At 39.2% G+C, this 23,768-nt stretch overlaps 1 protein-coding gene across 1 annotated transcript in view; it reads right to left on the reverse strand.

Annotated features, from left to right (window-relative positions):
• Positions 1 to 2,995: 2,995 nt before the first annotated feature.
• LOC139948693 (uncharacterized) overlaps positions 2,996 to 23,768 on the reverse strand; it is a 122,725-nt gene continuing 101,952 nt past the window's right edge. The window contains 17 exon segments of the mRNA XM_071946939.1: positions 2,996 to 7,714; positions 8,371 to 8,576; positions 9,049 to 9,339; positions 9,693 to 9,931; positions 10,360 to 10,575; positions 11,396 to 11,578; positions 12,078 to 12,186; positions 13,156 to 13,304; positions 14,591 to 14,770; positions 15,794 to 16,003; positions 16,258 to 16,542; positions 17,431 to 17,652; positions 18,279 to 18,429; positions 20,472 to 20,492; positions 22,415 to 22,637; positions 23,122 to 23,236; positions 23,238 to 23,318. Of these exon segments, the coding sequence (XP_071803040.1) occupies positions 7,689 to 7,714; positions 8,371 to 8,576; positions 9,049 to 9,339; positions 9,693 to 9,931; positions 10,360 to 10,575; positions 11,396 to 11,578; positions 12,078 to 12,186; positions 13,156 to 13,304; positions 14,591 to 14,770; positions 15,794 to 16,003; positions 16,258 to 16,542; positions 17,431 to 17,652; positions 18,279 to 18,429; positions 20,472 to 20,492; positions 22,415 to 22,637; positions 23,122 to 23,236; positions 23,238 to 23,318 (2,907 nt within the window). The 3' untranslated portion in view covers positions 2,996 to 7,688.

Here is a 23,768-nt window from a genome sequence, read left to right on the forward strand (position 1 = left end):
TAGCCTTGTAAACTTATCAAATGAAAAATCTTGTGCCTTGTGAACTTGATCAAATTTTATATGAAAATGTTCACAAGGCTATATATAGCCTTGTGAACTTATCAAATGAAAAATCTTGTGCCTTGTGAACTTGATCAAATTTTACATGAAAATGTTCACAAGGCTATAGCCTTGTGTACTTGATCAAATTTTACGTGAAAATGTTCACAAGGCTATAGCCTTGTGAATTTATCAAATTTTACATAAAAATGTTCACAAGGCTATAACCTTGTGAATTTATCAAATTTTACATGAAAATGTTCACAAGGCTTATAGCCCTGTGAACTTGATCAAATTTGATATGAAAATATTCACAAGCCTTGTGATCAAATTTTATATGAAAATGTTCACAAGGCTATAGCCTTGTGAACTTATCAAATGAAAAATCTTGTGCCTTGTGAACTTGATCAAATTTTACATGAAAATGTTCACAAGGCTATAGCCTTGTGAACTTATCAAATTTTACATGAAAATGTTCACAAGGCTATAGCCTTGTGAATTTATCAAATTTTACATGAAAATGTTCACAAGGCTATAGCCTTGTGAACTTGATCAAATTTGATATGAAAATATTCACAAGGCTATAGCCTTGTAAACTTATCAAATGAAAAATCTTGTGCCTTGTGAACTTGATCAAATTTTATATGAAAATGTTCACAAGGCTATAGCCTTGTGAACTTATCAAATGAAAAATCTTGTGCCTTGTGAATTTATCAAATTTTACATGAAAATGTTCACAAGGCTATAGCCTTGTGAACTTGATCAAATTTTATATGAAAATGTTCACAAGGCCTTGTAAACTTATCAAATGAAAAATCTTGTGCCTTGTGAACTTGATCAGATTTTACATGAAAATGTTCACAAGGCTATAGCCTTGTGAACTTATCAAATTTTACATGAAAATGTTCACAAGGCTATAGCCTTGTGAACTTATCAAATTTTACATGAAAATGTTCACAAGGCTATAGCCTTGTGAATTTATCAAATTTTACATGAAAATGTTCACAAGGCTATAGCCTTGTGAACTTATCAAATGAAAAATCTTGTGCCTTGTGAACTTGATCAAATTTTACATGAAAATGTTCACAAGGCTATAGCCTTGTGATCAAATTTTATATGAAAATGTTCACAAGGCTATAGCCTTGTGAACTTATCAAATTTTACATGAAAATGTTCACAAGGCTATAGCCTTGTGAATTTATCAAATTTTACATGAAAATGTTCACAAGGCTATAGCCTTGTGAACTTGATCAAATTTGATATGAAAATATCCACAAGGCTATAGCCTTGTGAACTTATCAAATGAAAAATCTTGTGCCTTGTGAACTTGATCAAATTTTATATGAAAATGTTCACAAGGCTATAGCCTTGTGAACTTATCAAATTTTACATGAAAATGTTCACAAGGCTTATAGCCCTGTGAACTTGATCAAATTTTATATGAAAATGTTCACAAGGCTATAGCCTTGTAAACTTATCAAATGAAAAATCTTGTGCCTTGTGAACTTGATCAGATTTTACATGAAAATGTTCACAAGGCTATAGCCTTGTGAACTTATCAAATTTTACATGAAAATGTTCACAAGGCTATAGCCTTGTGAACTTATCAAATTTTACATGAAAATGTTCACAAGGCTATAGCCTTGTGAATTTATCAAATTTTACATGAAAATGTTCACAAGGCTATAGCCTTGTGAACTTATCAAATGAAAAATCTTGTGCCTTGTGAACTTGATCAAATTTTACATGAAAATGTTCACAAGGATATAGCCTTGTGATCAAATTTTATATGAAAATGTTCACAAGGCTATAGCCTTGTGAACTTATCAAATGTGAACTTGATCAAATTTTACATGAAAATGTGCCTTGTGAACTTGATCAAATTTTATATGAAAATGTTCACAAGGCTAAAGCCTTGTGAACTTGATCAATTTTCACGAAAATGTTCACAAGGCTATATAGCCTTGTGAACTTGATCAAATTTGATATGAAAATGTTCACAAGGCTTGTGAACTTATCAAATTTTTCACGAAAATGTTCACAAGGCTATATAGCCTTGTGAACTTGATAAAATTTGATATGAAAATGTTCACAAGGCCTTGTGAACTTATCAAATTTTCCACGAAAATGTTCACCTTGTGAACTTATCAAATTTTTCATGAAAGTGTTAACTTATCAAACTTTACATGAAAATGTTCACAAGGCTATATATAGCCTTGAGAACTTATCAAATTTTACATGAAAATATTAACTAATCAAATTTTACATGATATAGCCTTGTGAACTTATCAAATTGTTCACGAAAATGTTCACAAGGTTTTTATAGCCCAAAATGGCTAAAAATGCTGGATTTACCCCCATCATTTTTTTCAATTTTAGGCCCAAAATGGCTGAAAATGCTGCTGTCGATAATCTTATCTCTTAAGATAAATCCTAAGTTCGGAAGAGTTTTGTGAAATCACCAGCTGGACTTACCCCTTGTAATATTTCTCATTTTTGCAAGGGGTAAGCCTTGCATTTTTTGTTTTAAAAGTGAAAAAAATTACAAGGGGTAAGCCTTGCATTTTTGATGTAAAAATGAGGAAAAATCACAAGGGGCGAAAAATTACAATGGGTAAGCCTTGTATTTTTGGTGTAAAAATAAGAAAAATAACAAGGGTATTTACACAAAAAAGGCAAGGCTTACCCAGTGTAATTTTGTTAGTTATATCTCTCTGCTTTATTAGTAATAAAAAAATATTCATGATGAAAACATTTCAATCAAATTAAGTGCAATAAACCAATGCCAATACAGCCCAATATGTTCAGACTGAGGCTATGTGTAAATATTAGACTGGTGCTGCTCAGAGTAATTTAATTTGTGAAGGGAGTGTCAGGGAACCATACCTTTAGTATGGTAAAGGTTTTAAAAAGTGCTTCCAAAAGGCAAACAAATTGTCCACCGAACAAGTGCATGTCATTATAAAAACATTCATTTATTAAGAATCTATGCACATTCAAAATAGGTCAAATTAATTCACATGTTGTACTGTCAAATAAAAATTAACCACTCGCTAAAAATATAAATTGTCTTCAAATTTGATGAACTCTCTGAGAGTTTCAACTGAGTTTAAGAAAGATTTTGAGCGGAGGGTTAAGGAATGTACTCACAATGAAAACGGACAACGGTAACTGAAAAGCCATTTTTGATTTCAAAACTGAGTTTAAGAAAGATTTTGAACGGAGGGTTGAGGAATGTACTCACAATGAAAACGGACAACGGTAACTGAAAAAGCCATTTTTGATTTGAAAACTATGTTATAAATATGTAGCCATAAACAGCAAAGTTCACAACCCTGTTAAGAAGGCATGTTTACATTACCTAACCCTCCTACTGCTTGGCCAATCAACATCATCCACTGTGGTTTTAAAGGCAGTGGACACTATTGGTAACTACTCAAAACAATTATTTGCATACAAATTTACTTAGTAACAAGTAATGGAGAGAGGTTGGTAGTATAAAACATTGTGAGAAACGGTTCTGAAGTAACGTAGTTTTCAAGAAAGAAGTAATTTTCCATGAAATTGATTTTGAGACTTCAGAATTAGAATTTGAGGTCTCGAAATCTAGCATCTGAAAGCACACAACTTCGTGTGACAAGGGTGTATTTTTCTCTCATTATTATCTCGCAACTTCAACGACCAATTGAGCTCAAATTTTCACAGGTTTGTTATTTTTTGCATATGTTGAGCTACACCAAGTGAGAAGACTGGTCTTTGACAATTACCAATTGTGTCCATTGTCTTTAAACGATAAGCTAAGCCAGCCTGCAATATCATGTGGTGAATACATCCACGCAGTACACACATATTAGTTCTGTGCAAAGTTCCGCTAACCTACACACTCCTTGCCGTTGTTTGGTTTTGGAGGGTTGACAAACTCGCTTGAGAATGGTACAAAGAGTAGAAGGGTTATTGAAATACATGGTTCTATTGATAGCACTGGCACAGTATTACCTGCTAACTTGCATGGCATTCATTGTTTGCATTAATATAAATATTAGCTTTTTACAATCGTTCTAACAAAAAAATTATGAAATTATGTTAACATTTAATCTTTAATTTATTTCTGTGATACATTTCAGGAAAATATGCCTCCCCAAACAACAGCTTCGTAAAACTAAAGCCTTGATTGTGAAATAAGTTTTAATGACAAAATACCAGAAGTGATCATAGGTAATTTTCGAAACCACAGCTTGGGGCTTGGGCTTGGTCAGTTATTTACAAATCATGCACTTTCTTTATGAGCTCCAAACAGACCCACGCTGTGGTGTCCAAAATGGCCGTAGACCCTTATCATAATGCCGCCATCTTGGTTTTTCTTTTCTTCACCCATTCAAAATCTATGTACCAAAACTGAGGCTTGACTGAAAAGAGAGTCTGGATCCTAGTTGGCACATTGGGAATCAGTGTTCATTATTGCTATCTCACACAGGGAACAAGACAAAGATGGCGGTAACATGATGAAAATCGTTGACTCAAGATGTTTGTGCAGTTTGTATTGATTTCAAAACACTGCATTTGCATATGTACATGTAGGAGCTACTTGTAATTGAAGTTTATTGATCAAGAGTGGTCTTCAAAGTTAATGTTGGACAACAAGAAACATTCAGTTTCTAAGAAAAACATTTACTTTCGAATTTTGATATAACTATTCAAACTTGTGTCCATTTTTCACTTTGGACAATAACAAGTGTTGCAATTAACCACTGACCTTAAACCACTGAGTCGATGAATCGTACAATGTAGCCATTTAAGAACCATGGTTTTGACTTTGACAAAAAGTTGTCACTTCTAAACATGGCTTCTTAAGCCCTAACCTATGACGTCAAAGTCACAGCCAAAGGGAAACTGAAGCCAAGATTTCGAAAAATGTCCTCTATGTGCCACTCTGCTTCTGGTTTTAACAACACAACTCTCAAAACTGAGAAATGTTAACATCATTTAAGTAATTCCTATTTTTTAAAACAGTATGGCAAGCCATGCATAGAATAACAACAGCATGTTTGTTTATTTTACAATTAAGACGGCAAATTTGTAATTAAATTTGAAACGTTTAAAATGTTTTACAAATCGTACAAAGTTATCTCGGCAGATTGTATGTCCTTAGTTTAAAAAATATTATCTGTTACTAATTTACTTTGGAATGTGTGCTTTTGTGTTTTGCATATTACATTAATGTCAATTTAAGTACACTTTTTTTTCAGGAAAAGAAAAAAAGAAAACTGCCTGACAAGATTTTTTTTCTGAGCACCAAAACTTCCTCTACTTTTTGAATACTGCATTCATCATTTCTAACTTTTGGGAACAATTCCCATAAATTTCTCATTCATTTTTATATTCAATTTACAAGCAAGCTCAGTATATACAGCCATTTTCAGAAATGTTTCAAATTATATTTACATATCTTTAAAAAAAAAAGTGAAAAGGAAATCGAACTAACCAAATAATGAACTGTTACTACAAACTGGGAAATGCAACACAACTGAAGTTCAAATGCAGCTTTTAAAAATAAGCCAACTACCAAAATAGTATCACTATTGCTTATTGAGTTTTTTGTCTTGAATTCTTTCTTTTTTAAGAACCTTGTTTGATACAAAAAGTTAATAATTATAGCGCCTCACAGACGTAGTTCAACAATTTGCATTTTGATTTCACAAACGCTTGGAAAATGTCCCTTTGGATTGCTGAGTACTTCAGAAATCACAGAAAAATCACAGAAGTTCATGCGCTCAGCAATTTTTTGTGGGTGGCAAATTGCAGCTGTGCAAGTGTTTTTGTCAGTAGAATGCATAGCATACGAGTTTTGCTGGTTGTATTTTTATAATAGACAATGCTTACTCCAGAAGACGATCAGAGCATACTGAACGAAACATTGAGTTGAAACCAACCGGTTCTATTCAGAACTACCCCAACTCATTTCGGGATAGTCATTACATGGTGTTACCGCAAACCTTTCCATAATTATCTTATTTCCACCATGCAAAGTTTCAAATCCTACTTATAATAGACAAGCTCAAACAGTGCCCTCAAAGAGATCCCCCAAAGGCAAGCCATTGGCTGACAGTTGAGCTTAGAGTGTAGACGACAGTAGAGATCCCCCAAAGGCAAGCCATTGGCTGACAGTTGAGCTTAGAGTGTAGACGACAAAGTGTATGGTACCAAGAAAATACACGGTCTTGTAAAATGATAACATTTTCAAATGCATTCACTCAACAAAAAATATTATAGCCGACTGTTGGTTCCCACTTTGTAAACAAACTTTGATTCCATGGTTTGATATTGACTACAGCAGGACAATCCAGAGGGCCTACCCCTCTCCCTCTTAATATTTTTAATTTTCAACAACATCTAGGAAACGCTTATAAAGTTATTTCGTTTGGCACAATCTTTGCTGACATATACAAAAAAAGGTCTGGGGCCAATTTCATAGAGCTGCTTAAGCAAAAAATTTGCTTAAGCAAGAAAATAGCTCGCTTGTTTTACACATGCTACTGGCCAAAATTTTATGCCATATACATTGCTTGTGACTGGTATTTAGCTGTTGTTTACTTAGCATAACAATTGAGTGGACTCTTGGCAGGTAATCTGATTTTACTAAGCAATGATTTTTTCGCTTAAGCAAAATTTTGTGCTTAAGCAGCTCTATGAAATTGGGCCCTGGAAATGATTTTCTTACATTCAACCTCTAATACTCTACTAATGTAAGCACAGCATCTTAACTATGATAAGTTGTTAATGTAAAAACTTGTTGAAGAAGTGTGTAAGTGAACTCAGCTTATTCTTCTGGCTTGGGGTTCTACGGCCAAAACTTCTTTGTTAAAGTTTGACGACTTCCACAAATGTTTGCCCAAGTAATATGGATATGGTTCACACAAAAAATCACTAAATAAAACTGCTACTTTTTTTTTTATTGCTTATAAGGTTGAATCAACTCATTCAAAGTAGGTTTGAGGTAATATTCCGAGCTCTATGACCTAGCACACAAAATACTTTAAAAAATAATTCTCAACTGTATTAAAAACCAGAACAAGAACCTACAGGTGTACAAATAAAACATGTAGCAAAGGAATAGCCAGAAATTGTCCTTTTCCCAGTCCTCCAAATATTTTGGATATGCTATTTGGATGCCCTATTATATCTTTTCTCTAGTGTACTTAGACACTCTATTTCTAAACTCGGCACTTCTTGGCAAAATGCTAGGCAAAATAAAACGAGTGGAGTACCAGTAACAGCAATGTAAAGTACAGTATTTTGGATGGTTACCTATTTCAGCTAAGCAAGATGCTTCCATGCTTAGCAAGTTTTTGTGCTTACACCCTTGAATGATATTGGGCCCTGCCATTTTTTTTTTACTAAGGCCATACACTCTTTCTGATTGGCATACAGATCGGCTTGCTACCAGCGTCAAGTGAGAGTTGTTTGTAGCAGATGGGTCTACTACTTCTACTCACACCACATCTTATTAAGGCCAATGTCTTTCTGATGGATGTACAACTGAGAGTTGTATGTAGGAGTTGACCAGGGACCATCACAGAGGTTCATTAGGAGGCTGGTGGTTAGGGAGCAGCGTACATGTAGGTAGCGAGATGGGTCGACTTCTTCAGACACTACCTTTTGGAGTATCTTGCATCTCCTAAAATTGTCGGGAAGAATGTTTAAATTTACATGTATCAATATGACGAATACATCTACACAGTGCACTGCTCACTCAAGGTTGTAAATGGGTACCTGCGAGGGTAGAGGTTGATATTGCATTTGAAAAACATGTGTTTGACATTGCAGCTCAGGCTGTACACGCCCCAGGTAGCTGAGAAAGATTACAGGAATGTTATTGGCCCAATGACCAGGGCACTTAATGCAAAGTGCATTGTTACATTATTGTAAAATGCGCTATACTAGAACTAGTGGGATGATGTGGCCGTCAATAAGAACACTAAACTCTGGTGTTTCTGCTCAGCAGAGTGTGGTTTGAATCCCGGTCGTGATAGTTGCTTCCTTGACCAAGACACTTGACCATAAGCTTCTCTCCACCCAGGGGTACATGTAAATGGGTACCTGTGAGGGCAGAGATGGTTCTTGTATACTCCCTAGGGAGCTGAGATAGTTTAAGGAATGTTTAAGGAATGTTTATGGGGGTTACCATAATACTCAAGTATATATGATTTGAGCCATTGCATGGTGAGGTACACATGGTATCAATGTATATGTAGTTTGCGGTAATACCATGTTTTTATCTTCTTGCTAGTTTAAAAAAATGAAACGGGGGTGGGGGAACAAACTTCTTTTTACCTGTGATATGAGCTCCAAGTCTCTGCTGAAGATTCTCAAGCTTCTGGATGTAGTTTGTTAACGACGCCTCTGGGTCTCCATTCAGGGTTGTGTCTAGGGGTCTGTCCAGGGGTCTGTCCAGGGATCTGCTCAGGGTTCTGTCAAGATGAGAGGTGGAGTGATACCCTGAGGGTCTGCCGTCAGGACGTGGTGATGTTGACGACGCACTGTAGTGTGATCAACAGGAAATCTGCAGTTCTTACAAATATTTTTTACTGAGGTCTCATGCTCAAATGAAGACTGAATGGTCTGCTTCCAACTCTGGCAAACAAGATCAAACTGCCTCTATCTACCGGGCAAAGGTCATGGGTTCAAATGATACCCACGTAATATGCTTTGTTCACAGAACTCGGGAAAATACTGAGCATACAGTGCTTATGCACATCAAAGGGTAAAACCAAATAAAATTATTTATCCCAATGGAAATTTAACAAGTTTTACAAAAGACCTTTCAAAAATTTGGGATATGAACAAAAGCTCAATGAAAGTTTGGGATATGAATTATTCCCTAGAAAAGAGATCATTGGAAGATTTGTGATATATAAGATGTACATAAGAACAAGAGCTTAATGGAAGTTTTAGAGTTTATTAATTACTCATAACATATGATTTATTCACAAGACAAGAATCAAAGCTTACCCATGAAATAAGACAGGACTGGAAGACCTTGCCCGATGGTGACTGCTTTGGAAGATTGTCCGCGACGTCGTAGTCCTAGTGACATCACGAACAGGCGGTGAAGCACCGTTGACGAGGTAAGCACCCCTGGGTTGGGTGCTTCGGACCGGGGTCGTGACCCTGACGGAGGGAATAGAAGTAGAAGGGAGCCCTCTGGGGGAGGGTGATGTGAGGTCTGGCTGGAGGGTACCGGTCGCGACAGGGGTACCGACCCGTGTGGCGCGTCGCCATTTTCTCACCAAAAACTTGAGTCTGTCGAGCAGAAAGTTGAATATAAAAAACAAAAACAAATCAATTTTTGAAAAATATTAAAGATTTCTGGATAATGTACATTTTGGAATCATGATTAGATTTTAGATTATCTTACTTCTTTTGTTGTGTGTTTTGGTCGTTGTGGTTAACCCAGAGAAACGCATTTTGTTTTTGCACAGAAGCAATATGATATTTGGATTTGTTGAATTGATTTGTGTAACATTTCCACAAACTGTGGCTATCTGTTTTTGCATTTATGGCTTTCCTTAGTTTTTCAATCTCGGTTGGCAAAAACTCAGGCTGTGATGTTAGATAGAAAGGTCTAAATCATGCATGAAACTAGAGCAACTAACCTTGACACAGCTATGACAGCTCTAGCAGCGCTCCTGAACCTGGTGAATGCTTTGCTGTGCCTCGATCTTCGCTCTAGGTCTTCTGGGGCTGGATACGCCCCCATCCTAGCGATCAGCTGCAACGTAGCCTGCTCACAATCCTGGAATCCGCCCAGGAGGAGTAGGAGGTAGCGCTTCTGGTAGACCAAAGCTTTACGGAAACTCTCCGCTCGAAGGTACTTGCCGTACATCTTCTGCAACTGGAATGATAATTGAAGAAAAAATTAATAAACCATTTGAAAGATTTCTTATCTTGCACAAAGACTTGTTCAGTCACAAGTTAATACTTAAAGGCACTGGACACCTGTGGTAATTGTCAAAGACCAGTATTCTCACTTGGTGCTCGGTCATTGAAGTTGCTAGAAAATAATGAAAGTAAAAACACCCTTGTTGCACAAATTTGTGTGTTTTCAGATACCCAAGATCTCGGACTAAAATATTTTAATAAGAAGTTACCACTTTTTCCTAAACCATGTTACTTCAGAGGGAGTTTTTTCTTACAAAGTTTCATCCTGTTTTAGCTCTCCGTTGCTCTGTTGCTCGTTACCAATTAAGTTTTTATGTTAATATATGTTTTGAGTAATTTAGTAACCTGGTATAAATCAAGAATAAATACCATGAAGTGTACCTTCAAATGTTGGTGTTCGGAAAACTCTCCACTTCCCCCCAGGTGAGGGCTCCCTTCGTCTCTCTTGGCTGCCTCATGCTGTAGCTGGGCTTTTAGGTGGGCAATCTGGGACTCGGACTTCTGCAGTGCTGATTGAGTGGCATGCCTCTCTCGGCTCCACATGGCTCGCTCCTCAGCTAGCGCGATGTCCGTGTTGTCTAAGGAACGTCGAGTTGCCTTAAAAAAAAGTTAGAATAATGATAATGATGTGGTGATTCCACAAAAACTCATGTTGACCCTGTCACACCACTCCTCCATCACCTCCACTGGCTTCCAGTCCATCAGTGAATTGTTTTCAAGATCCTCACCATCGTATACAAATGTTTTCACAATACCGCTCCTACATATCTCACCAGTCTCATCAAGGTTTACCAACCCAAACGACCTGGCCTTTGCTCTGGTTCAGACAATACAATCTTGGCGGTAACCCAAAAGGTGCATTCTACGCACATGCCCCGCACCGATAACCGTCTCCCTCATCAAATTTCAAGTTAACCCAACGGTTCTTTTCAGAACCACCCCAACTCATTTAGAGATTGTTATTACATGGTGTTACCGCAAACTCTTCTATATCTCATCAAATTTGTTCAGCTGAGTCACTTAAAGCTTTCAAGAAACATCTCAAAACTTTCCTGCTCAACAGTTGATTGTTAAAGACCAATTGTCTTCCCATTATTAGTGCCTTTATTTATTCACTTATTGTACTGTTTCTTGCAAAGCGTTGTGGTAACCTGTGCAAAAGCGCTCTATAAATACCTGTTATTATTATTACTACTTGAGACTGAGTAAGAGAGCATCTTTCCAAACCTCGGTTTAGGCTCCGTCTCAAGCTCTGTCTGATGTTGAAAACACCGTACAAAATGTACACTGCTTCTAAATGGATGACAGAGCCCAAGCCAGAGCCCAAGCCAGAGCCCAAGCCGAGGTTGAAGAAAATGCCCATTACTGACGTCACCAAGGTTGCCTTTTTTGGCTTCTTACTTTCCTGGTTTCTTACCTCATCTAACTGAGCCTCTCGTTGTCTGAACCTCCAGACTTCTTCCTCCAGCTTGGCCAGCGCAGATCTCATCTCAGTCTTCTCTTCACTCAGCCTTGAGGCAAAGTTACTCAACTCAGCGTTCTGAACCAAGAGGCGATCGTTGAATCGGGATGGTGACGGACTCTGAGTCACTGGCATAGTCTAGAAGAAAAAGGGAGAATAAATAAGTTTTCAAGTCTACGCTCTAGACCTTTAATTCATTCGAGAGCACTTTGAGCTAAGCAAAAGCAGTTTAATAGATGGTAAATTTCCAACTGGGTTCACAAATAACATTTTATTTTACTCTTACACACATCGGTGTACAATGTAATAACTTTTCATTAGTGCCCTGGTCATCGGGCCCGTAACATTTCTGTAATCTTTCTCAGCTCCATGGGTAGCTGTGGTGCTCTGAAGATGTTTCCAAAACACAATATCGACCTCTACCCTCGCAGGTACCCATTTATACCCCTGGGTGAAGAGACGCAATTGTTGTAAAATATCTTGCTCAAGAACACAATGATCATGACCAGGATTTGAACCCACACTCTGATGACTAGACAACACAAACTTTGGTCCAATGCTCTAAACCGCTCCGCCATAACACCCTGTATGGGTAAAGCCAAACATTTTATCCCCTTGGTAAAAACAGGGTTCTCACCTCGGAGTGCAAAGCCAGAGATGCATGAAGCTGCTTCAATTCCGAGAGTGTTTCCGTGAGACCTCGTTGCAGAGACGTCAACTCCTGCTGATCCTTCTCAAGACCAACTCTGTGAATAAAATGTATAAATAAATTTCACAATGCAGTGTCAAAAGACAAAAATAAATACAATGATATAGACCGTATTGAATAACCCCTTTGCTGCTATGAAAGTCGCAATCTTGTTGGGCAAGCCGTATGCGCGTCTAAACGCGTACATCAGGGGGGCGTACATCAATGAAGCATGCAGCAAGCAGCACTCCCAGTTTGATTTGAACTGCATATGCACGCACACGCGCACAGACGCCATGTTGTAGGGCAGATGTTTGAACGGTGTGTCACATATTCAATACGGTCAATTGATGAGTCATCTTCAGATTAATCTGAAATCTTTGTGATTCGGAAGTTAAGCTATAATTTAAAGCCAACATAAAACCCTGGTGAAACATGGTAACTAATTTTTTTCACGATTTTGAGATAAAGCCATTTCCCCGAAAAGTGAGGCTGCTGTTTTCGAATTTGAAAATCTAAATACCAGGCAATGAGTGACACTCTGTATGTCAGTCTCAAAATGACTAAGTTTGTTGCTGTAATTCACAAAAACCCTGTATGTCACACTTACGTTAGCTTAAAATATAGTAAAGTAGTGTATCTCTATGTCATACACCATTTAAGCAAAAAATTCAACATAAAACAAATTAAAAATAAAAAGGCACTTATTTCAACTTCAAACCGTTTTTCTTGAAGTGGACTTTCTTGAGATACATTCTACCAAAACAGGGCCACACAGTGCCATGCACAGCAAAAGTGTGCCCACATTCGGTGCATTTCGATTAGCTTACACGTGTCAGTATAACTTGCACGAAAGCATTCGATTAGCCATCACATGATACTCGTTTCCGGCTGCAGGCGAATCAAATCACAGCAGCGTTCGATTAGCCTCCTTTCGCGTCTACCACGAGTGTAAAGCCAGGTAAACATGGGGAAGCTAATCGGGCGCACCCTGCATAAGGGTTCCTTTTGGCCTTATCAAACTGACCTGTGTAGTCTAGCGACCTCCTCTTGTTGTCTGACTGCAAGTAGCTGAAGACGCTGTCGGACTGCTTCCAGCTGAGCCTTGTAGAGTTGCAGGCGAGAAGCGTAGACTGTGGAATGTGGACTGTGACGCGGACTGGCTCTGGATAGCTCCTACAAGAACCAAAATGAGATCAACAATGTCAAACCAGAAAATAATAGACCGATCCATTAAGCTCCGCCCCATTGCGTATTGACCAATCACAACCCATTGCACAACCAAAAGTCCGACACTATAAAGTCTTGGCACGCGCGGCAGAGTTGTGCAGAATGGCATTGGAGAGGCACACATGTTCTTGCTCACAAGTGCACCGTGGGCGGAGCCTAATGGATTGAAAACAGTCCCCAGAAGAATAGTCAGGAACAACTTGGCCTTTAAGAATGTATCATACCATTATGTTCCAGCAAGGAGTGGAACATGATTCTTCATCCCACAAACTCGCACATTATCTGATGAACAAGGGTTCTATGCTGCTTAGCCAACCAGGTGGAACAAGTTACCTCATTACGTTTGCCATGCTCCATCACTGGCAGCCTTCAGAAAATCTCTTAAAGCCCGGTTTATACTTCCTGTTATGCAAAAGCGATACAAATTTTGACGTCACAGATCCGCAACGATTAATTCGCCACAGTTGAGCTGCGAGACATTTGCTGCGAAAACAGCCATGTGACGTCCATATTCGCTTCGCATTCACATCTGAAGGAGCTATGAACAGGGCTTAAGACTCATTTATTTGAATCCTAATTTTGTTTCCTTTCTTTTTGCTATTGTTCTGCTTGCTATAAAGCGCTGTGATACAGTTATTTTAAGAGCACTATATAAATGCTTTTGCATTGTTGAAGTATTGTGGCCGAGCGGTTAAAAGAGCACCGAATTCAAACTCTGGTATTTCTGATCAGCAGAGTGTGAGTTTGAATCCCCAGCTGTGACACTTGTGTCCTTAAGCAAGACACTTAACCATTGCTTCGTCCTTCGGATGGGACGTAAAGCCGTTGGTCCCATGTGTTGTGTAACACATGTAAAAGAACCCAGTCCTTAAGCAAGACACTTAACCATTGCTTCGTCCTTCGGATGGGACGTAAAGCCGTTGGTCCCATGTGTTGTGTAACGCATGTAAAAGAACCCAGTGCACTTATAGAAAAGAGAAGGGGTTCGCCCCGGTGTTCCTGGCTGTGGCTGCTGTATGCGCCATAGCACCTTGTAAACCCCCTTATAAGGTGCTAAATAATCGGGTCTCAGAATTCATCACTTCAATAACCTATCTTTCTGAAAGTTTGTATATACTCAGCACCTCGAGTACCTTGTGTGGTAGATACGTGCGCTATATAAGACTTCGATATTATTATTAGTGTATGACTGTATTGTATTGATGTTAATCAGCAATAAGAATCATCCGTACCTCATCGTAGGCTTGTTGTAGTTCCTCCTCAGTGACCCTCGGAGTGAAGTGTCGCTGAGCGTCACGTAGTTTCTCCAGTTCGTTAGACGTCTTTTCATGACTCTGTCTCGTCTCGTCCAACTCTCCCTCCAAGGACTGGATCTTCTGTCTGTCCAACTCACGTTCTAACTTGAAATCACTCTATAAGGACAAAAGACGCAGTAAGGAAGAATTGCACAATTAAACAAGCGGTAAATCATGGTGACTAGAGGTTGAACCCCAGATAACTAAAGAAAACCTAAAAAGCTTGAGGATAAGTTTAAGTTACCGCCTGTTCAATACCAAAGATTATAAAGCGCTGAAGGGGCAAGATGGGGAATAAGATGGGAAAATGTGAGACTTGCACTGGACACCATTACAGCAAGCAACTCTTTTGATGAAACAATGAGTCATTGGAGACAATGATCAACGATAACAACACTTTTGTTTGCTGCAATGGCGCCCATGCATATTTTATGTTTTAATAAAATGCAGAGCTCCAGAATCCATCTTGCACCCTCTTTTGTAGCGCTGAAATAAATCAGTCATTTAGTGACACTCATGGCACTTATACATTATTAAACCAGGGCCATTTATTTCACACTCTAAACCATCTCAGCTACCTTGTGAGTATACAGCCTGTGCTGCCTAGGAGTAGGTAGCAATGGCCTCTGGAAAAAAATAATTGTAGCCCACACCTTGAAGTGGCCTTCAGGCCTTGTGTGTCTGGCGACTTGCATAACATATTTTTTTTTTAACAAGAACTATCTCTGCCCTCACAGGTACCCATTTACCCTGGATGAACAGCAGTACTTAACGTTAAACGTCTTGCTCAAGGACAAAAATGCAATGACCGGGATTCAAACCAACATCCTGGTAACAAAGCCACCAGAACCAAAGCCCTTAACCCCAGGCCAAGCATGTCAAGGAACCCGGTCTGCTTCTTGTGTCTCAAAGACCTCTCTTCTATCGTATCTACTTTTCTAGCCCTCTTTCATCTAATAATAATAATAATACTTGTATTTGTAAAGTGCCAAACTGCCAAGGATACAAGGCGCTGAAGACAAAAAGAAAACAAGACAGTACAAAGATGCTGTCGACCAGCTACAGACTTACGGGTCTCTAGTCATGACCCTCCCAGCCCTCCCTGTCTGCCTTCCAGAAGAACCCACTCCCCTTCCTCACCTGTCTCTGTCTCTCCAGTTCCCGTTCCCTCTCCCTCTCTCGATGTCGCTGCCTCTCAATCTGTCGTTCTTTCTCCCTGATGATGTCTCTCTCCCGCCCCTCCTCCTTCTGGCTCAGGAGGCTGGCCTTCAGACGTTCAGATTCCTGCTGGACCAGCGTCACTCTCTCCTGCTCCGAGGAGAGTTTGCGATTCACATCATCCTGTTGGACCTGCAAGGAGAACAAAGTAATGAGGAGTTGCTTAAAGAGTGTGCAAAACATTAGTGAGAGTTACAATATAAATGTTCATTGATGTTCCGCGTAATAAAATTGGAAACATGAACTTGAGCGTCTGACACGCAGAAGCCAGCCGGATATAAACAGCTCCAGCTGGACATTATCAACCGTTTAAACACCCCCACCAATAGAAATAGCAAAACTGCCTGAGGTATTTATGAATATAAAATCAAAAATGAGTCAATCACCTGTAAGCTATCGATTGTCGCCTTAAGCTGCCGACAGACCGCTCGTTCCTCCTCCAACGCCTCCAAGCTCCGCCTCCTCTGACCGTCTGAGACCGACTCCAACCCAGCGATGGTGTTCTCCAGCTGGTTCACCTTGCTCCGTAGGTCCAGATTCCGGGATTTCTCCGAGTCTAGCAGGGCCTGAAGCTCCCCAATGTTGGATTTCTCGTAGTGGGAGTTTTCAGCGTAGGCGCTGCGTTCCTGGTCAAGGGACTCGTGAAGCTGGGTGTTTAGAGCTTGCTCTCTCTGAATTGAAACATTCATGAATAATTGTTAGTATTTATAACTGTTTGGGCTCTTCTTTTGTGAGTTAAAACAGAAACTGTTTCTTTAGGAGAAACTGGCCTAAATATTTGACCCTAGCCACTCCAAACCCTTCTAAAACCACCCCAGTGTTTTGCCTGGGACTTATGGATTCAAAATGGACGAGATTGTACACAAATGTTATGGATAGGAGGAGTGTTAACCAAAAGCATCTTTGACTGGAGACCTCCAATATCTCTATTTGTTTGATGGCTCAACACCCAAATGGAATGAGCCACCAGTGTGTCCGACCTGGTACCTCCTATCAGGATATTTGAGCGTGAAACCAGACTTTCTGCTTCTTCTCACCCAAACACTCTTGATATGCTGAGATGTAGAGCAAAGAGCAATTCCATCAGCTTTATTTTCAATTCCTACCTTCAGCTCCTCTGAGTTACTTTCATCTTAGCAACTTTCTTCTCGTGGACCTTTACCAAACAGTGGCTTTTAGTTTTGTTTTTGCCAACTTGCATACAACTAAAAGTGCTGTATCCTACAAATTCAGAAAACTTCCTACGCAGGATTTTGCTACCATTAGGGTTCAACAGAATAAAGCGGATCAAAGAAGAGAGTGATATCCAATGAATTGTTTTCCTCTTATCTACATATTTGTAGTTTGACGCAGTCTTAGATGCTCCACTACAGAAGTCCTTCTCCCCGATAACACCCCCATTCATACATATTTATTTAATTTTGGACTCAACATGTGTATAATTTGGTTTAGTCTATTTTGTTAGGTCTATCGTCTTGTATACTATTAATTGAAATTGTTTTTTGTATGAATAGAAATACAAACTAACAAACGAACAAACAAACAAACTTCCTCCTTACATGCAACGCAGAGTGAAGTTCTTGGCACCTCGTCTTCTCAATATCCAGGGCAGTCTTGAGGTCGGAGGTCTTGGATCTCTCCGTGTTGACCACACTCGAGGACTTAGCTTTCTCCGCATCTAGCTCCCTTTTAAGGGCCTCGGCTCGGATCTTCTCCTTCTCTAGCTCCTTGTAGGTCTCCACCATCTTATTCCTCTCATCTTCTAAGGCGTGTCTTAGATCCTGGAAGAAAGAGGATGCGAAGAAGGAGGTGTTATCCAAAAGGCAATGAAACTGTACAACCTTGCAGCACATGTTCATAAATCTATGCCAGCCTTCATAAAGCCTGCTAAAGTCAACCATCATGTTCCGTCTTTGGAAAAAGTATGAACATTTTATCAAGTACAATGACTGACATCCATGTACACATGGTGAAGGCTCCGATAGACTTTTCAGGCCTTATTTATCATAACTTTTCAGTCTTTTTCCAAGGGCAACAAAATCAGAATCAGACTAAAGTAAGAAGAATATCATGGCTGTTAAATACAAATATTAGCTCAGCACATCCCATTTTTGCAAAAGTTAATCGCCAAAATGACATTGTAAATGTTCTTTACAAGTTCCCTGCTTAATTTTATCTTAAAAATTTGATAAGCCAATTTGGATTGTTTCAGCAGCCCTACAAAATTTTACCAACCATCAGCGCCTTCCTTTGAGAAAGACTCTGCGAGGGTCGAACTGGCAGGCCACTAACTATTTTGTGTTTTTTTCTTTGAGAAAGATAGACTCTGGTAGGGTCGAAACGTCAGGCACTAACAATTTTGTGTTTTTTTCTTTTTGTCGAGGGGTGGGGGGTTGGGTTCACGTACCTTTACACTGGTTTGTTCTCTCAGTCTGACCTGAGCAGTCCGTTGTGTCTCTGTATCCAAAGTTTCATGCAGTTTCTGTACACTCTGCTGTTCCGATTCCAGAGTCTCCTGCAGACTCCTCGTGTGTGATTTCTCAGACTCGAGTTGCGCTCTGGGGAAAGAACAGCCAAATATTCATTGTGATTCTTGAACAAAATAACAAACAGGAATGTTTTGGGCAAAAAATAACCAAGAATAGGAATCTTTTTAAAACTTTAAAAGAAAAAAAATAATACACCAAACGAACATGTACACTACTACACATCAAAATGAACTAAAACCATGAAAAAAAGTGTAACAATGCAAAAAATTCTGAGGTTGAAAATTAAAGAAAACATAAACAACGTAAATGTAAACAAAATAATGATATGACAACCTGGAAAGAAAAGAAAACAATCAACATGCCAGAGATGACATCTGTGTCAACAGCATCCATGAGAGGCTTGCATACACCAAATCACATTAACAAACAATCCCAACTTTAGGCAAGAATTACGACATTTCTAAACAAGGATCTTGCATAAAGATTTTGACCCCTCCTGCATTAGTACCGGCCACCAATCCTGTACTTAAACCAATACCCACTACAGTTAGATTGACTTCAATGGTTACAAGCCTATACAAAAAAATGATTTTAACAAGGGTTTATGAAAAAAAAATCACATCATTTTTATGTAAGATTTGTAAATTACTGACAGTCTTGTCAGAGTTATCAGTTTCTGTCATTAAAAGGCCTTTGGATATTGAAATAAGTGATTTTAGTTACGTACACTAAGTAAGGCAAGTTGAACGGATAGGCAAATGTTGCACAGCAAATGTGGGTGAGGGTGACGTAATTATTTACCAATACATGTTTGGTAAACTGCCTCACCCTAGCCAGCCGCCAATTTCACAATAGCTGCTAAGCAGAATTTATCGCTAAGCAGAAATAATGTGCCAAGGAAAAGTATAGCAGGGAACCACGCATGAGCAAAATGATTGAAAGATACACTGCATTTCAGCCGGTGTGCTATTTCTGCTGGTAAGTGAAACACTTTCCCTGCTTAGCTAGTTTGCTTAGCAGCTTTCATGATCAAGTTAAAACCATAAAGAATGCTCCAGGGGTCGATTTCACAAAGAGTTAAGACTAGTCCTAGGAGATATAAAAAATCATGGCTAGTCCTAACTCGAGATAAGACTAGTCTTAACTCTTTGTGAAATCCACCCCAGATTACACAAGAGGGCTGTTCAATCCAAGAAAAAAAGGAAGAAAACTTTCCAAAGATCTTGTTTAAAATCAGCGGGCTTCAGCCAAAAATCCAATAGTTTGGCCCAGAATGCCCCCCACTTCTGAGAAAAAAACCTGGTGAGAACCCTGCTTGCAAATTAATATTTTCTCATTAAAGACACTGGACACTATTGGTAATTGTCAAAGGCCAGTCTTATCACTTGGTGTATCTCAACATACGCATCAAATAACAAACCTATGAAAATTTGAACTCAATTGGTCATCGAAGTTGCGAGATAACTATGAACGAAAAAAAAACATCCTTCTCACACCTAGTTGTGTGCTTTCAGATGCATGATTTTGAGACCTCAAATTCTAAATCTGAGGTCTTGAAATCAAATTCATGGAAAATTACTTCTTTCTCAAAAACGACATCACTTCAGAGGGAGCCGTTTCTCACACTGTTTTATAATATCAACCTCTCCCCATTACTCGTAATCAAGTAAGGTTTTATGCTAATAATTATTTTGAGTATTTACCAATTGTGTCCACTGCCTTTAAGCAATTTAACCCACTTTATTACACTGACCTGTTGGGAACCATACACATAGCTCCTACCATACATTTAACAAAAACTAGAACGTCTCCCAAAACATGCAGTTTGGCAAACCACAAGCATTACACTTACATTAACAAGTTAACATGCAAAGCAACATGCCCCTAACAAATACTGACTTTTGTGTTAGTTTTCGGATAAATGTTGAGTGGATTTTGTTTTTGTCAGTTATCTATAAAAAACATTCCTACAAAAAAATGTTTGAGATCATGTATGCAATTTTCTAGCAATGTTTGTTAGAATAGTGGATTAGTGCTAAGTCCATGCTTTTTTTCCGGATATGGTACATGTATGATGCAAGATTTAATGCGTTTTATTAGCGCAGACTTACAAAACTCCTTCGGCGATGCCACTGTTGGTGGTGAGGTCAAAGGGCAAAGGTCAAATCGAGGATCGGGAAGAAATAAGGGAATTGCGGATTAATACTGGTTGCATGGCAATGGATTGTCAGTCACAACTGTTAGATATTTGTAATCATTACCCAAATTATTCTCTAAGAATTTTTTTAATACAGTATGACAAGATAAAATATTGACATGAAGTTTGATGATGGAATGTTTTTTTAAATCAATTACTTTGGGTCTTCCGAAAAACTATACATATTTTTACTCTGTTTTAATAGGGCACGTATGGATTTGATGTTGTGAATTTCCGTGAACTGTAAATGAATGAACTAGACACAAGCCACAACCCATGCGAAAACCTGTCATGCACATTAAATGATACATATGTTGGGGATTACTGGAACTATTATACATGTAAGGCCATTTCCAATTCGGTGGCTACAGCTATGGCTACCTATGTTGCTAAGGAGGTTTTATACTTTAATGCTTGAAGATGATTCAGTTGTAGCCGCCATTTTGGATATAACCTAATTCAAACTGAGGCTGGAAGGGAAAATAGTCTGGTTCCTTTCCAGTAGAATAAGAATCAGAATTCAGTATGAGATTTCCACTAGGGAAGCCAGACCAGGGGTGCGTTTTGGCGGCGGTAACCAAAAACTGTTTCGGTTGTTGGTCGTTGGTTCTGCTGTTCAGACTGAACGATAACCGAGTTGTGAGCTCGGTTACCGTTTTGGTTATGACGTCAGAAACAATTATTGGTTACAGCCGCCAAAACGCACCCTAAGTATGGCAGCAGCATAGACCTTATCACAAATATTTGGTTCTCGCACGCTAGACGTGGAATGTGGTGCATGCTACTCTAGCTAGCGATCAAGTTTGATCACTAGCTAGACCAGCATGCACCACATTAAACAGCTAGCGTTTGCACAATGGGTATTTGCGAAATAAATCTATGATCTCGGTATCTAAAACTGTTTATGTAACTCTCAGCAGTCTTTGTAGCTCTAAGCTCTTCCTCAACAGCTCATCATCTTGAGTGTTAGAAGCAGCCTAATCACCTGACCCCCCCCCCCCCCCCCACCCTCTTCATGCCACCCTTCCCATCAACGCCCCCTTCTCCAACCCAATCCGCTTTAAAAAGAGTTTCACAGTCAACAAAGTTTCCAACGCATACAGCTCTTCTGGATGTCTACACAAAATCATCTAGCAAAGGAAAGACCACATTCAGGAAAACGGCTTCCAAAGCTTTGGTTAAAGTTACAACTAGTTTTTGGCAGGGACTTTATCAGAAGATTGAAGACAAACTCTGGATTTATTCAAGCGCGTTCTCAAAACTCACTTGTTAAAGTCTATATAATTTTGTTTGTTTTTCTTTTTTTTACTTTGTACAGCGCATTGGGGACTCCGTGTTGTAATGCGCTTTATAAGAACGGTTTATTATTATTATTATTATTAAATCTGCTTTAACCATAACATGGAAATAAAAAGCAATTATTTTGTACAGAGAAGATTTCAAAATGTTTAACAACTACTGCATCTCGTGATACAATTTTTTTGAACTTCATAGCTAACTGATTATATTCTTGATAGTTCAGTTGGTCGGGCGCCCGGCCCTTTAGTCCCACGGTCGTTGGTTCAAGTCCGGCTCCTGTCAATTTTTCTTTGTTCAACCCCAAACCCCCAAAATTACCATATTAGTTTCCTTTGTGGTTTATTATCGATTACATTCTTGAAATGATTTATTTATTTTTAAAGTTAATTTATTTTAAAGAAAGACTGCAGTGGCAAGAATTTTTTTTTTCCCTTTTTTTTTTTCCTGATAAAACTTGAGAAATCTTAAATCTTGCGTGAGAATAAAACAAGGGAAAGGTCAGAAATGTTGTCACCGAGGTGCAAAACAAAAAACACGAGGAAAGAAATGTTTCCTTACGTGACTTCGGCAAGCTTGGCCTCCAGTCTCTCCTTGCTACTCGTCAAGCGATCCAGCCTGATCTGAAGCTCTGAGATGTCGTTCTGTAACTCCATGACGAGATTCTTCTCCCTGTTCAGGGCGTCGGCAAGCTGGGAGACCTTCTCCTTCTCAACGGTCAGCGAGGTCTGAAGGTCCTCAACCAAGACTCGCTCCTGGCGGTATTTGTGCTCCATCATCTCAACTGAAACAAAATGAGAAGCTTTTTAAGTTTACCAATGTTTAAGACCCCCGGGATTACAAAATTGCATTCTTACAAGCTAGAAGGGAGAGGTGTTACCTTGTTGAGAATCAGAGTACTTTCATTATTTCCTTTTTATTTATCAAAGTTTCAGTTTAAGATGTGGAAGGAAAACCCCAAATAATTAGTCCTGGGAAAACCTACACAGTCAAGTAGGGACTGAAAACCCAATCCACATAGTGCCCCCCTTTGGAATTTGAACCAGTATTCCAGAGGTGGAAGGCAAGGCAAGAAACCACTCCGCCAAACAAAATTAGAAAATGAGAATGTACCTAGGAGCTTTTTGAGAAAACCGTTTGAATATAAAACTTTTTTGTTTGTTTTTTTTTTTGCTGTTTTCTTGTCGATTTTTTGTATGTTTTTGGCTCGGGTAAGGGGAGGGGAGTTACACAATATAGAACAGAATAAAAACAGGTTGTGTGCTCACGTTGTCTCTTGAGTTGCCGTTCCCGGTTGGTGCCATGTTCCTCGACGCTATTCAGCTGCGACGTCAGCTTCTGCCGTTGCTCCTGAAGCTCCATGGCAGTCATGTCAGAGTGCGCCCCTCACATGTTCAATCTCGGCCAGGAGGGATGCGCGGTCCGCGGTGTAGATCTGCTCCATGGATGAGTTGTGATGAAGCTCCTGGAAGAGAAGATTGATACCCAAATTAAAAAATGAGTAGAAAACTTTGGGGACTTCCCTTTGGTCAGAGGATGAAGCCCCCTGAACCTTCTGGGGTGTTACATTCCAGATGATTTACCATCTATCTACATCACCATGAATGAGGGACTAGGGTAGTGGGCCTGGGTCCTCCTTTGTCTAGAAGATGAAGCCCCCTGAACCTCCTGGGTGTTACTGTTACATTTCAGAGATTCTTTACATCAACGCAAATATAAGACTAGGGTAGTGGGCCTGGGTCCCTCCTTGGTCTAGAGGATGAAGCCCTCTGAACCTCCTGGGTGTTACAATTTGGTGAATTCAAGGGCTCTCTACATTACCACAAATGGGTAGTGGGTTTACCTACCCTTGGTCTAGAGGTTGAATCCCCAGATATACTGGATGTTCCACAAATACAATACTATTGTCTTGGTC

Source organism: Asterias amurensis, chromosome 16 (genome assembly GCF_032118995.1).
Source record: "Asterias amurensis chromosome 16, ASM3211899v1".
NCBI lineage: Eukaryota > Metazoa > Echinodermata > Asteroidea > Forcipulatida > Asteriidae > Asterias > Asterias amurensis.